This window comes from Lithobates pipiens, unplaced genomic scaffold (genome assembly GCF_037356315.1).
Source record: "Lithobates pipiens isolate NorthernLeopardFrog02 unplaced genomic scaffold, aLitPip1_a1.2 Scaffold_8, whole genome shotgun sequence".
Taxonomy (NCBI): domain Eukaryota; kingdom Metazoa; phylum Chordata; class Amphibia; order Anura; family Ranidae; genus Lithobates; species Lithobates pipiens.
Genome location: NW_027507903.1, coordinates 376,390,451 through 376,406,944, shown reverse-complemented (window position 1 = coordinate 376,406,944; position 16,494 = coordinate 376,390,451). Strand labels below are relative to the sequence as shown.

Below are 16,494 nucleotides of genomic sequence, written 5' to 3'. Positions count from 1 at the left end.
ATATATATATATATATATATATATATAGGGTAACTTACAGCATCAATTTCAGATGAATGCACCGGGCTCACGTCCTGAACCTTCAGAGACTGAGCCCGGACTAAATAATGCCAGTGATTAAGATGGGGCGGGTCTGGAGAATGGTCCCATGTGACTAAGACAGCCAGTGGTAAAAGAGGTAAAAAATCAGGGCGCGAAGCAAAAATTTCCTGTTTTCTGCTTGATGCAAATTATTTATACCCCTGATGAAGAGAATTTATCTAAGATCTCGAAACGCGTTGGGTTGCTGTCTTCTGTCCACTGCAGGGTGTTGTCACACAGTTGGACGGAGGAAGTATAAAATTTAACAGGATCAACTATATACATATGTGTTATTGTTATTTTTGTTCGAATACACATGAAATGTATATTGTACTTAATGTTATCACTTTTTAATTATTATTATTAAATTATCAATTATTATTTCTTCTTGATGTAATTTTGCATATCTTGTTTGGCCACCTACCCATGTTAAAGTCCTCTCCCTAGAGGAGTACATGTTTGTTCAAATCATTTACAGAGGCATTAATGGGTTTCAGCATGTTCTTCATATCAATGTGCAGGGAGTCTCTCAGAGAGATCAGCATATCCTTCATGTTTGTCATTGTCACAGGCTGGGAAGATGAAGGGAAGTGTTCAAGAGGAGTCTGGGTGGAATGCTTTGCAGCACTTTCTTCCATGTCAGATTCCTCTTCCTGCCCAGCTTCTTTAGCCTTTTTAAATTTAGTAGGGCTACGTGTGGATGGACTGTCAGGGGGATAGAAATCAGTTTCCCCTATATTTGTACATAGAATGGTTGTACATACCGAATAAGATGTGCTTCTGGAATCTGAGGAGATCTCTCTCTGCCGCTTGCTGTGTGTGTGAGCTCTGGCGCCAGCGCCATCTTGGTACACCCGGCCGCTCTTATGAGGATAAAAATCCATCAGTTTCTGTGGGGCAGAGCATTGTGAGCCCCGTTTGCGGACTGCCCCGTGCGCAGCTTTGTCTAGGGAGACCATTAGTTGTGGAAAAGGGTATTTCCATCTTTTGGTAAGTCAGCGGTGGCTTGGAGCCCCAAAATGACATTTCTAAAGGAAAAAAAATAATTTAAAACTGATCACGACTGTAATGAATTGTTGGGTCTCGGCAATATAGATACAACTCATTGAAGAAAAGGGCATGGGTCCCCCCCAGTCCATTACCAGGCCCTTTGGGTCTAGTATGAATATTAAAGGGAACCCCGAACCAAAATTTTAAAAAGAAATTGCATGGGGGTCCCCCCACAATCCATACCAGATCCTTCAAGTCTGATGTGAAAATTAAGGGGAATCCTGAGCCAATTTTTTTTTTTTTTTTTTTTTAAATGGCATAGGGGTCCCCCAAAAGTCCATACCAGGCCCTTATCCGAGCACGCAACCTTCCGGCCTCAGGAAAAGAAGGGGGGACGAGAAAACGCCCCCCTCCTGAACTATACCATGCTACATGCCCTCAACATGGGGAGGGTGACTTGGGGTCTGACCCCAAAGCACCTTGTCCCCATGTTGATGGGGACAAGGGCCTCATCCCCACAACTCAGTGGCCCGGTGGTTGTGAGGGTATGCGGGCGGGAGGCATATCTGAATCTGGAAGCTCCCTTTAGCAAGGGAATCCCCAGATACCACCCCCCATTTGAATTGGTAACGGACTACCATTTCACAAAAAGTGTCAAAAATGGTAAGAAAAACAAGAGACAGCTTGGGACAAGTCATTTATTAAAAAAATAAAAATGTCTAGCAATGTAAATTCACGCCGCCCAACAGACCGAAAAAGAAAAAGCCCCCATGGCGTCAGAGGGGGCAGGGTCACCAGTTTACATCCCCAGGTGGCCACACCCTCAGCTATAAAGCAGCTGTCACCCAGAAGAAGCACCACTCGGTGGGAGCCTCCGATGGAGGCGGAACTGTTATGGCTTTTTTTTTTTTTTTGCTCCATCAGGCGGCATGAATTTACATCGCTGGACATTTTTATTTTTTTATTTTTTAATAAGAACTTTTTTACATTTTTTGGCACTTTTTTGGTGAAATGGTAGGCGTACAATGTACACTGTTACCAATTCACATGGGGGGCTGGGATGTGGGGATTCGCTTGTTAAAGGGGGGGCTTCCAGATTCCGATAAGCTCCCTGCCCGCATACCCCCACAACCACCGGGCAAGGGTTGTGGGAATGATGCCCTTGTCCCCCGAAGGGCCTGGTATGCATTTCGGGGGGACCTCCATGCAATTTTTTTTTTTACATTTTTGATTCAGGGTTCCCCTTAATATTCATACCAGACCCAAAGGGCCTGGTAATGGACTGGGGGGGAGGGGCATTCCCTTTTTTCAATGAAAATTGCCGAGACCCGACAATTCATTACAGATGTGATCAGTTTTAAATGACAATTTTTCCTTTAGAAATGTCATTACGCTGTGGTACTGTTCTAAACACGGGAAAAATGCACCACTTTACAGGCATACTACAGACACACTCAGGCATGATATTTAAAGGAATTTTTCATTTTTATTCGAAAAAATGTCCGTTTTTTTTGCATTTATACATGTCCCCTGGGGCAGGACCCGGGTCCCCAAACACGGTTTATGACAATAACTTGCATATAAGTCTTTAAAATTAGCACATTTGATTTTTCATGTTAGTGTCCCATAGACTTTAACGGTGCTCGGCTTTCGAATTTGCCCTGAACACCGCATATTGTTCGGTGTTCGCAGAACATCTGAACAACTAAAGTTCGACCCGAACTTATGCTTGAGTCGAACCATTCGCCCATCCCTAGTGCTTACAGAAGACATCAGCAATCCCCCATAGTGCAGTGTTCACAGCGTCTGAACATCCTACAAGAGATCACAGCCCATATTGTACATACAGAATGTCCCTCTATATAACTGCCAACTGTGGCTAACTCCCCTTGGAAGGCTGTAGTCACCTTTCTGCAAATTCACAGGGGGCAAGTGTGGCAATAAGTTAAAAAACGAAATTAACTTTATATTGTCACAAACCATTTGTTTACCTTAATCACTACATGCCAAAGGACCTTTTCTACGCATTTTCCCATACTTGTGAGGTCTTCCAAGCAAGCTAGTCCAAAGCTGGCCGCATGATAAAATCTGACCATACAATCAACTATTCTAACATATAAATATCTAGAAATCTAAATGTGTAGGCTCATGCATTGTCCACAGTATTCTTGAAAACATTTTTACTAAGAAAGATAGAGCATATAAGTACAAAAGTGGGGTATGCCTATATTGTGTTCTTGATAGGAGTATGGAAATAAGTATGGAAATAAGAGATATCAGAAAACACTTTGTGGCTAAGTAGTGGATATCTCAAATATATCATTGTAAGGGGGTACCATCATCCTTAATAAATAGAGATTTAAAAAAAGGATAAACAGGGACTTTGGGATTTTAAAGGCACCAAGTAAATTCAAAAGTATAAAGAGTAGTAGTTTTATATTTTTTGTATAAATTTATTCGAAATTAGAAAAAACATACATAATAGGATAGTTAAAAATTTTGACACAGGAAATATATCAACGCATATAGGGATCTACCTCAGCATTCACATCACAGATCAAATAGTATAATTCAAAATCTATACAAGAGATCTTATCACCCAAGAACATATAGATTAGCGTATATAACTGCTATGGTGATGAGCTGATGTAGCATCCACAAACTTGCCCGACATGTTTCGCGTTATTGGGAAAACGCTTCTTCTGGGGCGCAAATAAAAACACTCTTAAAAATTAAAAAAGAAACAGAGTACATAAATACATAATGAGTATAAATTTCAAAACTTTTACAAGATATAAGTTGCTACATACATTTTAAACAGAAATATATATAACAAGATAATATGCAAGAAATAGAAAACAAAAATACTTGTCAGAAAGGGATCACGCAGGCATAGGGGCCATATGTGCCGGTCATATATGGGGCACTGTGGGGGCATGCACACTATTATGAATATTTTTAATGTCCCTTGGAAAAAGGTAATGCATTTATATATATATATATATATATATATATATATATGTATAAATTAAATGTCCTATCCCAAAACTTTCTGTAGATGGCGTTGATGGTACACGATAAAGGATTTTATTTCTATATAATGTAGTAACTTGTTTCATGTAAGTAATGCTGGAAGTAGACATAACATTAATATAGACAAAAGCGTTCCACAGATGTATATCAAGATTAGAGCTGTATACATATAATGTATAAAATATTTGTATAGGCACTCACCACGCTAGGGAGGTACAGCCAAAACAAGCCAGAAAGATGGGGGATACGCTGATGTCTTTTTTGTGCAGCAGGTAGAACTGCACAGACCAAATCTCTGGGGATTCAATATATATAACAATGTAGTTATCCCAAGAGAGGAAAAGAAAGGAGGAGTGAGGACTGAAGGTGATAAGTGTATAGTTAAGGAACATGCTTACCTTGTGTGTGTAGTGGCATAGATTACCCGCCATATACACATGTAGTCTATGAGGTATGGAGCAGTGGCGGCTGGTGAAGTTTTAGGATGGGGGGGCGCAAGACCCCGCCCCTCCACAGTTGGCCCCTCCCACTTCTCATAAGCCACACCCCTTATAGAATCCACATCATATACCAAGCTGCACATTATACACCGGGCTCTGCACATCATATACCAGGCTGCACATTATACACCGGGCTCTGCACATCATATACCAGACTGCACATTATACACAGAGCTCTGCACATCATATACCAGGCTGCACATTATGTACCGGGCTCTGCACATCATATACCAGGCTGCACATTATACACAGAGCTCTGCACATCATATACCAGGCTGCACATTATACACCGGGCTCTGCACATCATATACCAGGCTGCACATTATACACCGGGCTCTACACATCACATAACAGGCTGCACATTATACACTAGGCTCTGCACATCATATAACAGGCTGCACATCATATACACAGGGCTCTGCACATCATATACCAGGCTGCGCATTATACACAGGGCTCTGCACATCATATACCAGGCTGCACATTCTGTGTAGTAGTATGAGATCATGCTATGATCATGGGCCACAGGTATGACATTATAAGTCTTCAAAACACACGCAGACAGTGATAGGAGCTGATATATACTAATCTCACACACACATATTAGATGTGTATTTAAACAATAGCAGAAACAGATATAGGACAGTAGATGGGTTATATATCTTTGGTCATTTACAGTAGGAACAGATGTTGGCTCATAGAAGGTATAACTTTGGTCCAGTGGTAATGAATACAGGTGAAGACTCTCCAGCACTGAGTCTGTTTGGTGCCCAGAGGAAAGTTACTGCCTGGCAGTGGCCATAGACTTTGCAGACATATGTAAGGTTACATAAACACAGATGATACAGTTTTATATAAGGAATAGGATGCAGCATATACACAGTTATATATAAGAATAAATCATTTACAAATTACACCGAGTTATAGATAGCCTTATAGAAGATCACTGCACTGCCTATACTTGATATTGGATATTTGTAGTAGACTCCACCCCCCTTCTCCATGAGAGCACAGCATCAGCACTTACCTTGATGACTGTGTGCTCCTCTCCGGTGTTCTCCGTTCCTCTCCTGCGGTGTGCTCTACTCCTCTTACTTCCTATTTCCTCTCTCGGGTGCAATGGGAGAGAGAAGACAGGAAGTGACATCTGAGTCAACTCAGATGTCAATTAAACTGCCCGGCCGTAGTAATACATACTACAGCGCTGGGCGGAAACTACTCAGCGCTTCAGAAAGCGCCCCAAGGCGGGCTAAACGCCCGCAAATGAAGCGCCACGTCTGCAATCTTATGATTGCATTGACGTGGCGGTTCCCATAGTGCACTGTGTCCGGCGCTCGAACACAGTGCACTTCCTTAAAGAACTTTTTTTTTTTAAAGGGGCAGTTTTAAACTTTTTTTTTATTATTATTTTTTTTTTGTGACTACACAGAAGGGGGGGCGGTGCCCGGGCGCCCCCTATGGACGGGCCACCACTGGTATGGAGACATCTCAGAGAGACGCTGGTAATTGCGTCTCTCTAAGTAGGTGCATGCCCCGCCCACCGCCATATGGTCGGCAAACCGCCAATCCGTAGGGTGCGGTGGGCCGGCCGATATCCCTGGGCGCACGTCATCCCACAGGACCGCCCAGTCCCCCGCGCGCCTGCGCCATGCCCAGGCACATATGGGGGGCGGGACGCAGGGATAGACGGCGGCCGGGGGAGGAGTCAGAGACGTCGGGTCAAAAGATGTATATTTGGCCCGCGTTAAGAGTTGGAAAATAATACAGTGAAAGAAAGGGAGATATGTCCATACTTTAACCCCTTTCTTTCACTGTATTATTTTCCAACTCTAATATTACCCTACCTAGTTTCTTTCTGTCCATTGGGATTATATATATTTACACATTTACATCAGGATTTTTTCCTTGTTATACAAGTTTATATTACCACATTATGTTCTCTCCAATGTTTATTATAGTCTTGTCATTTGGGGGTCTTGCGGTAGATGGCGCTGTGTCGGCCTTTTGGACACTGTGCGGCCGGTAAGCGCCACAGGACACTTCCTGTTTGGCGCATTAGGAGTCTTCACGCGGGCTGTCTATCGCTAGGGGTCTCTGACTCCTCCCCCGGGCGCCGTCTATCCCTGCGTCCCGCCCCCCATACGTGCCTGGGCATGGCGCAGGCACGCAGGGGGACTGGGCGGTCCTGCGGGATGACGTACGCCCGGGGATATCGGCCGGCCCACCGCACCCTACGGATTGGCGGTTTGCCGACCATATGGCGGTGGGCGGGGCATGCACCTACTTAGAGAGACGCAATTACCAGCGTCTCTTTGAGATGTCTCCATACCTCATAGACTACATGTGTATATGGCGGGTAATCTACACCACTACACACACAAGGTAAGCATGTTCCTTAACTATACACTTATCACCTTCAGTCCTCACTCCTCCTTTCTTTTTCTCTCTTGGGATAACTACATTGTTATATATATTGAATCCCCAGAGATTTGGTCTGTGCAGTTCTACCTGCTGCACAAAAAAGACATCAGCGTATCCCCCATCTTTCTGGCTTGTTTTGGCTGTACCTCCCTAGCGTGGTGAGTGCCTATACAAATATTTTATACATTATATGTATACAGCTCTAATCTTGATATACATCTGTGGAACGCTTTTGTCTATATTAATGTTATGTCTACTTCCAGCATTACTTGAAACAAGTTACTACATTATATAGAAATACAATCCTTTATCGTGTACCATCAACTCCATCTACAGAAAGTTTTGGGGTAGGACATTTAATTTATACATATATATAAATGCATTACCTTTTTCCAACGGACATTAAAAATATTCATAATAGTGTGCATGCCCCCACAGTGCCCCATATATAACCGGCACATATGGCCCCTATGCCTGCGTGATCCCTTTCTGACAAGTATTTTTGTTTTCTATTTCTTGCATATTATCTTGTTATATATATTTCTGTTTAAAATGTATGTAGTAACTTATATCTTGTAAAAGTTTTGAAATTTATACTCATTATGTATTTATGTACTCTGTTTCTTTTTTAATTTTTAAGAGTGTTTTTATTCGCGCCCCAGAAGAAGCGTTTTCCCAATAACGCGAAACATGTCGGGCAAGTTTGTGGATGCTACATCAGCTCATCACCATAGCAGTTATATACGCTAATCTATATGTTCTTGGGTGATAAGATCTCCTGTATAGATTTTGAATTATACTATTTGATCTGTGATGTGAATGCTGAGGTAGATCTCTATATGCGTGGATACATTTCCTGTGTCAAAATTTTTAACTATCCTATTATGTATGTTTTTTCTAATTTCGAATAAATTTATACAAAAAATATAAAACTACTACTCTTTTATACTTTTGAATTTACTTGGTGCATTTAAAATCCCAAAGTCCCTGTTTATCCTTTTTTTAAATCTATATTGTGCTCTTGATATGAGTTAAAGTGTTACTAAACCAACAGTAAAATCAGTCTGTATATGCAGTAAAGCATGCTTGTTATATTCACTGTGGAACCTAAGGGGTTAATCCTCTGCATTGTGTAAAAAGGCTGCTTGATCCTGTAAGCACAGATCCTCTCCTTCTTGCATTGCCCCCAAAATATGTCCAGATAGGACAGAGTTACTTGAGTCAGGCTGCACGTGCTCAATTTGGTGTGTATTGCTAGAACATTTTTTCCTTGGGAGAGTGCATGTGATCAGCACTTTCCAGACAGAGGGTTTGGGGGTCCTGCATCCTGATAGGACAGCCAGTGCAGTATGAAAACTCCTCCCACAAGCTTTAACCAGGCGCTGATAGAATTCACAAGACTGCTATATACTGCTGATGAGAAAAGGTATTTAGCAGTTTATATTTACTAAAGTGATTGCGGTCTCCCACAGTAAATGTTCTGTGTACTGTGGGAGACCAGGTATAGTGAATGCTGGGTCCTGGGTTTAGTAACACTTTAAAGAGGAAGTAAACCCCTTTAAACCACTTTGACCTACAGGTAAGCCTAGATTAAGGCTTACCTGTAGGTCCAAGCAATATCTCCTAAACCTATATGGTTTAGGAGATATTTGCCCGAAAATGGGCACCGCTGTCTACGGCGCATGCGCCGTAGACAGCGGCGCGCAGGCGCACTAAATGCGGCAAGTCCAAGAATGGATTTGCCTAATTTGTCGACTCCCGTGCACATGTGCGGGAGTGACGTCATCGCGGCTTCGCCGAATGGCAGCGGCGGAGCTGCGAGACGCGACTCCCGTGCGCATGCGCGGGAGTGACGTCATCGCGGCTTCGCCGCTGTCATTGGTCGGAGCTGCGAGACGCCACCAGCAAGATGGATGCGGCGGACTACAGGGATCAGCGGCGACTTCGCTGGCTCCTGTGTCAGGTAAGTGACACATAATGAGCTACTATGCGATGCATAGTAGTCCATTATGCTTTACCTTTGCAGGGAAAAAAAGAGGAAGTAAACCCATTAGGGTTTACTTCCTCTTTAAGTAAAGTATGAAGACTAAAGTATACTGACAATGTCAAATATGGTGACATCCTGAATTACAGCTTTGAACTGAGTTGGGAAAAAGAATAAATAGATACATTTTAGTTAAACCAAAAGACAAAAATACATGCATCATCAGAACCCTAAACCTGCAAGTGATCCAGAGAAAGGAATATACACTATAATACATGGTTCACTTCCTTCAACAAGGGGAAAAGCTAATTTCCTGCACCTCTAAAGTAATTGATTACACCTGGACTCTACAATGTTATTTCTTATAAATAATAAATAAAAGAATTGCCAGCTATTAATATTCTACACATTTAAAAATCCTTCTAGTTATCCACTGTGATGGAATAACAGAAATTCACTATAGCTGTTTTGTACACACTTTTTTTATCTGATAGCAATATAAAATCTGTATTACTTTATTTTTCAGATTATCATGGCTATTATGCTTGTGTGGCTGCTCTGCTATATTCTGACATTGACTGATGTGTTTCCATCAGAAAGTAAAGCAAGAACTGATGCAAGAGGTGAAATAATGTCTAGCTCTCCATGGTTCCGTTTCCCATATCCTTGTAGGTATTTTTTGATGGTTTCCATAGTTTGCAACACAAATTAACCACTTAACCTCACGTTTTTACCCCCTTCATGACCAGAGAATTTTTTGCTATTCAGCAGTGTGCTATTTTAACTGACAAGTAGACGGTCACACAACACTGTACGCAAATTTAATTTTTATCATTTCTTTTGGTAGTATTTGATCACCACTGGGTTTTTTTTTTTTTTTTTTATATATAAACGAAAAAAGACTAAACATTTTGAAAATAAAAAACAACATTTTCTACTTTTTGTTGTAAAACATATCTAATAAAAAAAAATTAAAAAAATCGAATTTCTTCAGAAATTTAGCCCAAAATGTATTCTGCTACATGTCTTTGATTAAAAAAAATCCCAATAAGTGTATATTAATTGGTTTGTGTGAAAGTTTTAGCATCTACAAATGCTGACTTAATTTTCCACCAGGACTTGGCACCTGCCCACACTACCAAGAGCACCGAAACCTGGTTGAATGACCATGGGATTACTGTGCTTGATTGGCCAGCAAACTCGCTTGACCTGAACCCCATAGAGAATCTATGGGGCATTGCCAAGAGAGAGATGAGAGGCATGAGACTGAACAATGCAGGAGAGCTGAAGACCGCTATTGAAGCAGACTGGTCTCCCATAACACCTCAGCAGTGCCACAGGCGTATAGCTTCCATGTCATGCCGCATTGAGGCAATAATTATTGCAAAAGGGGCCCAAAACAAAGACTGAGTACATATGCATGCTTATACTTTTCAGAGGTCCAATATTGTTCTATGTACAATCCTTGTTTTATTGATTGCATGTAATATTCAAATGTTCTGATATTGTGGATTTGGGATTTTCATGAGCTGTAATCCATAATCATCACAATTATGACAACGGCTTGAACTATCATGCTTTCCATGTAATGAGTGTATCTCATATACTGTATTAGTTTCACCTTTTTAACCACTTGCTTACTGGGCACCTAAACTCCCCTCCTGCCCAGATCAATTTTCAGCTTTGAGCATTGTCACTCTTTCAGCGACATACAACATCATACAACACTGATAAAATTATCGATTTTTTTTTCTCTCACAAATATAGCTTTCTTTTGGTGGTATTTGATCACCTCTGGCTTTTTAAAAAAAAAATTAAAAAGATTGATTAAAAAAAAAAATACAAAACAGTTTTATATTTTGTTAATAAATCCTGCAAACAGATCATTTTTCTCCTTCATTGATGTACGCTGTTGAGGCTACACTGATGGGCACCGATAGGCTGCACTGATGGGCACTGATAAGGCAGCACTGCAGCGCACCAATAGGGGCACTGGTGGGTACTGATGAGGTGGCATTGGTTGGCACTGATGGGTGGCACTGAAGGGCACTAATAGGGGGCACTGATAGCTGGCACTGATGGGTGGCACTGAAGGGCACTGATGGGCACTAATGGATGACAGTGATGGGCACTGATCAGCACTGGTAGGTGACACTGATAAGCAGCACTGCTAGGTGGCACTGATTGGCACCACTGGTGGGCATTTATAGGTGGCACTGATTGATGGCACCCACTACTGTGGGCACTGGGGGCACTGATTAGTGGCACTTGTAGGTGGCACTGGCAGACAGTACTTGTGGGCACATATGAGGCAACTTCGCCTCTTCCTCTTCGGGACCGATGTCCCTTCAAACAGAAGCCAGCGATTGGATTTTTTTCTTCTCACGTTGTTAGCGTGAGAAGAGAAAAACGATTACTGATCCTCTGTTTACATCATGTGATTAGCTGTCATTGGCTGACAGCTGATCATGTGGTAAGGGGCCGGGATCGGATCTGTGATCACCCGAGTCTCATTGACTCGGGTGATCACAGTGCAGGCCCCCTTCAGGGGGGCAGGGCCAGCTTTGAAATGGGAGGACGTCAATAGACGGCCTCCGGGCAAAGCAGATCTGTGCTGTAGCCATCATTCAGCTATAGCGCGGATCTGAACAAGTTAAGTTGCATTATTGAAATAAGTGAACTTTTGCACGATATTGTAATTTTTCGAGTATCACCTGTACATTCTGCTGCTTCTCCTGTGTATGGGGATAGCACATGTGTATGACTTTTTGGGAGTCTATCCGCATACAGGACCCCAAAAACCAAGCACCGCCTTCAGGCTTTCTAAAGGCATAACATTGTGATTTTACTCCTCACTACCTATCACAGTTACAGAGGCATGGTTAGTATTTTGCAGAGCTCATTTATTTTTGAAAATTAAGAAAAAAAAAATGTATTCTTTTTTCAATTTTCAAAACTTTGTGACAAAAAGTGAGATCTGCAAAATACTCAACATTCCTCTCAGCAAATAACTTCTGGTGTCTACTTTCCAAAATGGGATCATGGGGGGGTTGTGCTATCTGGGCATTTCATGGCCTCCAAAACTGTTATAGGCAGTGAGGAGTGAAAAAAAAATGTACGCCCTTAAAAAGCCTGAAGGCGGTGATTGCTTTTCATGTCCTGTACGCGGCTAGACTGCCAAAAAGTCCCACACGTGTTATCTCCATACTCAGGAGAAGCAGCAGAATGTATTTGGGGGTGTAATTCTACATATAACCATGCCATGTTTGAGCAATATATCATTTAGTGACAACTTTGTGTAAAAAAACAAAAAAAAAGAAAATTGTAAATTTCCCGAAACTTGTGGCAAAATACAAAATATTCCATGGACTCTTCAACATGCATCTCAGCAAATATCTTGAAGTGTCTTCTTTCCAAAATGGGTCATTTGGGGGGGGGGGGGGGGGGGTTTGTGCTATGTTGTCATTTCATGGCCTCCGAAACTTTGATAGGTAGTGAGGAAGTGAAATCCCCATTTTACGCCCTTAGAAAGCCTGCTTGGTTTTTGGGGTCCTGTACACAGCTAGGCTCCCAAAAAGTCTCAAACATGTGGTATCCCTGTACTCAGGAGAAGCAGCAGAATGTATTTTGGGGTGTCATGCCACATATGCCCATGGCATGTTTGAGCAATAGATCATTTAGTGAAAACGTTGTGCATTTTTTTTTTCTCATTTTTCAATCACTTGAGACAAAAAATAAAATATATAATGGGTTCCACATGCCTCTCAGCAATTTCCTTGGGGTGTCTACTTTCCAAATTGGGGTAATTTTTGTTTACCAAAGACATGTGGCTGAATACATTTTGCCCTAAATGTATGACTAAAATTGAGTTTATTAAAAAAAAATAACAAAAAGTAGAAAATATAATATTTTTTTCTAAATTTTCGGCCCTTTTCATTTATATCACAAAAAATAAAAATTGCAGATCCCATCAAAAGAAAGCTCTATTTGTGGGGAAAAAAGGACGAAAATGTTGTTTGGGTACAGCATTGCATGATCCTGCAATTACCAGTTAACCACTTGCCGACCAGCGCACGACGATGTACGTCGACAGAATGGCACGGGCAGGCAAATGGGCGAACATGTACGTCCCTTTAAATTTGCCGCCCTGCCATCGGATGCGCGCCGCCGGCGGCGCACTCCCGCGCTGGTCGGGACCCCCGTGAGTACGGTCGCGGGACCCGCGGACTCGATCGCCGCGGGCATACCCGTGATCGTCTCACGGAGCGGCCAAATGAAGAAATGCCGTTTTAAACAGCATTTCTCCATTCTGCCTAGCAACTAGTGAAGCTGATCTCTACTTCATGTGATTGGAGCAGAGATCAGTGTTCACTAAATGAAAGCCCAACCCCCCCACAGTTAGTAACACAACCCTAGGAACACTTAACCCCTACACTGCCACCCACTGGTTAACCCCTTCACTGCCAGTGTCATTTACACAGGAATCACTGCATTTATATAGCAGTGATTACTGTATAAATGACAATGGTCCCAAAAATGTGTCAAAAATGTCCGATGGGTCCCCCACAATGTCGCAGTCACAATAAAAATCGCTGATCGCCGCCATTACTAGTAAAAAAAAATAATAAAAAATTGTTAATAAAAATGCTATAAAACTATCCCTATTTTGTAAACGCTATAACTTTTGCGCAAACCAATCAATCGCTTATTGCGATTTTTTTTTTTACCAAAAATATGTAGAAGAATACGTATCGGCCTAAACTGAGGGAAAAAAATGTTTTTTTATATATTTTTGGGGGATATTTATTATAACAAAAAGTTAAAAATAATGTGTTTTTTTTCAAAATTGTCGCTCTATTTTTGTTTATAGCGCAAAAAATTAAAACCGCAGGGATGATCAAATACCACCAAAAGAAAGCTCTATTTGTGGGAAAAAAAAGGACGTCAATTTTGTTTGGGAGCCACGTCGCACGACCGCGCAATTGTCAGTTAAAGCGATGCAGTGCCGAATCGCAAAAAGTGGTCTGGTCTTTGACCAGCAAATTGGTCCGGTCTGAAAGTAGTTAAAGCAGCACAGTGCCAAATTGTGCTCTGGTCATTGAGCAGCCAAATCCTCCAGGGCTGAAGTGGTTAAATCATTATATTGCTTAACAATTCTAGTTTATTTTCTGTCTAAATGATGTAATATCATGATTTTCTTCCTTCAACTTCATACATTTGTTTAGATTCTTGTAAAACTCTTACCTTCTTGACCATATCATATAACTGTTTTCATATTTCAATGTTAGGGATGGGCCAAATAGACCCTTGTTCGGTTCACACCAGAACTTTCAAACACTGCGAAAGTTCAAACCCAAATAATGAACCCCATTAAAGTCAACCGACCCGAACGATAAAAATCAGAAGTGCCCATTTTGAAGGCATTTGTGCAAGTAATTGGGCATACAATGGTTATAGGGGTCTGGGCCCTGCCCTGGGGGACACATATCAATAAATAAAAAGTTTGTGAAAAACTTAATTTTTAAATGAGCAATGTTTTTTTATTTTTAAAGTGAAAGCATAAAAATAAAAAAAATATTTCCATTATAGTGCCTGGGGGGTCCCCTTAGTCTAGCTGTAAAAGGCAGATCTGTACCATGTCTAGAATCTGCTGCAACAATAATTACATTTATAAAGCCCAAAATAAATGCCAGCTGCCTTTATTTTGCTCAGCCAGTGTGTATGATAAGACCACAATGTAGTGCACTGGGAACAAGATTAGAGATTTTTTGGATACATTCTGGTGTCACTTTGACTTTGGATAGAAGTAACGGGTGAGTAAAAATTGGTCTTTGGGTGTAGGTGGTGCCTTCCCACCCTAACCCTATAGATGTAATCTTTCTTGATGAAAGCAAGAATTGGCCTTGCTGTAAAAAATTGCAACCTGTCAAACAGGTGCTGAAAAATTGGTCTTTGGGTGTTAATAGTGTCCATGAAACCTATACCAAGACATTCTTCCAGATGAAATGATTGAACACCCTCAAAGCTTGGCAGTCTCGAAGTCCTGCAGAGATTCCACATCCCAATCAGGGGCTTCATAGCTGGTAATCCAGTACCGATTCATTTTTATAAAAGTAAAATGGTCCACAGAGTCTGCAGACAGACACGTTCTATGATCAGTAACAAAACTTCCTGCAGCACTGAATCCCCATTCTGAAAGCACGCTGGATGCAGGGCAATCCAACAACTCAATAGCATACTGGGCAAGTTCTGGCCAGTGGTTTATTCTCATGGTCCAGTAAGTCAGTAGATTGCCAGATGGAAAGTTCTCGATCTCTGTTTTGGCCCCGAAGTAATCGTCCACCATGTGATTCAGACGCTGCCAATGGGATGTGGAAGCTGACAGCCCTGGGCAGCAAGGACTAAAAAAAAATTCCAAAATGCCTCACTTAGGCAGACGCCTTCTCCAATGCTCCTCACTTGACCAACAGGAGACTCAAAACTTAATTTTCCTTGACACTATCATAAAATCCTCTGTAACGTGTCCTCGAGAAATTTTGTTTTCTGCACTCTCTGTGGGGGCAGAATGAATTCTAAGACCTTCCCCTTATAACGGTGGTCAAGGAGGGTTGCCAACCATTAATCATCCTTCTTCTTTATGCCACATATTCTAGGGTCCTTTTGCAGGCTTTAAAGCATGAGGTTTCCCATGCGCCTCAAATTTGTTGAGGCTTGAGAAGCAGACTCCTCGGGGTTACTTGGGGGATGACAGCATCTGGAACTTTCTCCTTCCAGCCACGTACTACTCCCTGGGGTCCTAGGGTTGGAAAGCCATCGCTTACAGATTGACACATTTCTTCCTCTTCTTCAAAGCCTATAAAAGTGCCAGAATCTTCCTCCTCATCCTCCTCCCCTCTCTCCTCCTGTGTGTTCTGTGACATAGGAATGATGGTGTCTGGATAAAGTGGGTCTTGAGAGAAAAGTGCCCTGTCCATAATGCCATGCAGAGTCTGCTCTAGCAGGAACACAACAGGGATTGTGTCACTGATGGATGCACTGTCACAGCTCACCATCCTTATGGCCTCCTCAAATGGTGACAATACAGTTCATGCATCCTTAATGATCAGCCATTGGTGTGGGGAAAAAAAAGCAGAGGCGGCCTGAGCCTGTTGTTGTGCCATATTTGTACAGGTACTCATTGACAGCCCTCTGCTGCATGTACAGTATATTCGCTGCAGCATTGACAAAGTCCAGTTCCACCTGGTGGGCATGTCACAAATCAGGCAGCTTAGGAGCAGGCGGGGTTTCCCGCTGAATATCAGCCAACCAAGCACTGGCTGTGTATGACCATCTGAAATGGCAACAGACTCTTCTGACCTGCTTTAGCACATCTTGCAACCCAGACATGGCACATGTGTCAACTTTCCTGACTCCAGCTGGTATGGTGTGAAACACACCAGCTGAAACACTGCATGGCACCTTTTAGCTTGTCTCTGGGAATATCCC

At 42.0% G+C, this 16,494-nt stretch overlaps 1 protein-coding gene across 2 annotated transcripts in view; it reads left to right on the top strand.

The window, feature by feature from the left end:
* Positions 1 to 16,494, top strand: part of SLC23A1 (solute carrier family 23 member 1) — a 1,056,923-nt gene that overhangs the window by 669,912 nt on the left and 370,517 nt on the right. For both annotated transcript variants that reach the window (XM_077473737.1, XM_077473738.1), the window contains exon 9: positions 9,536 to 9,677. In XM_077473737.1, coding sequence (XP_077329863.1) covers positions 9,536 to 9,677 — 142 coding nt within the window. The remainder of the gene's footprint in view (positions 1 to 9,535; positions 9,678 to 16,494) is intronic.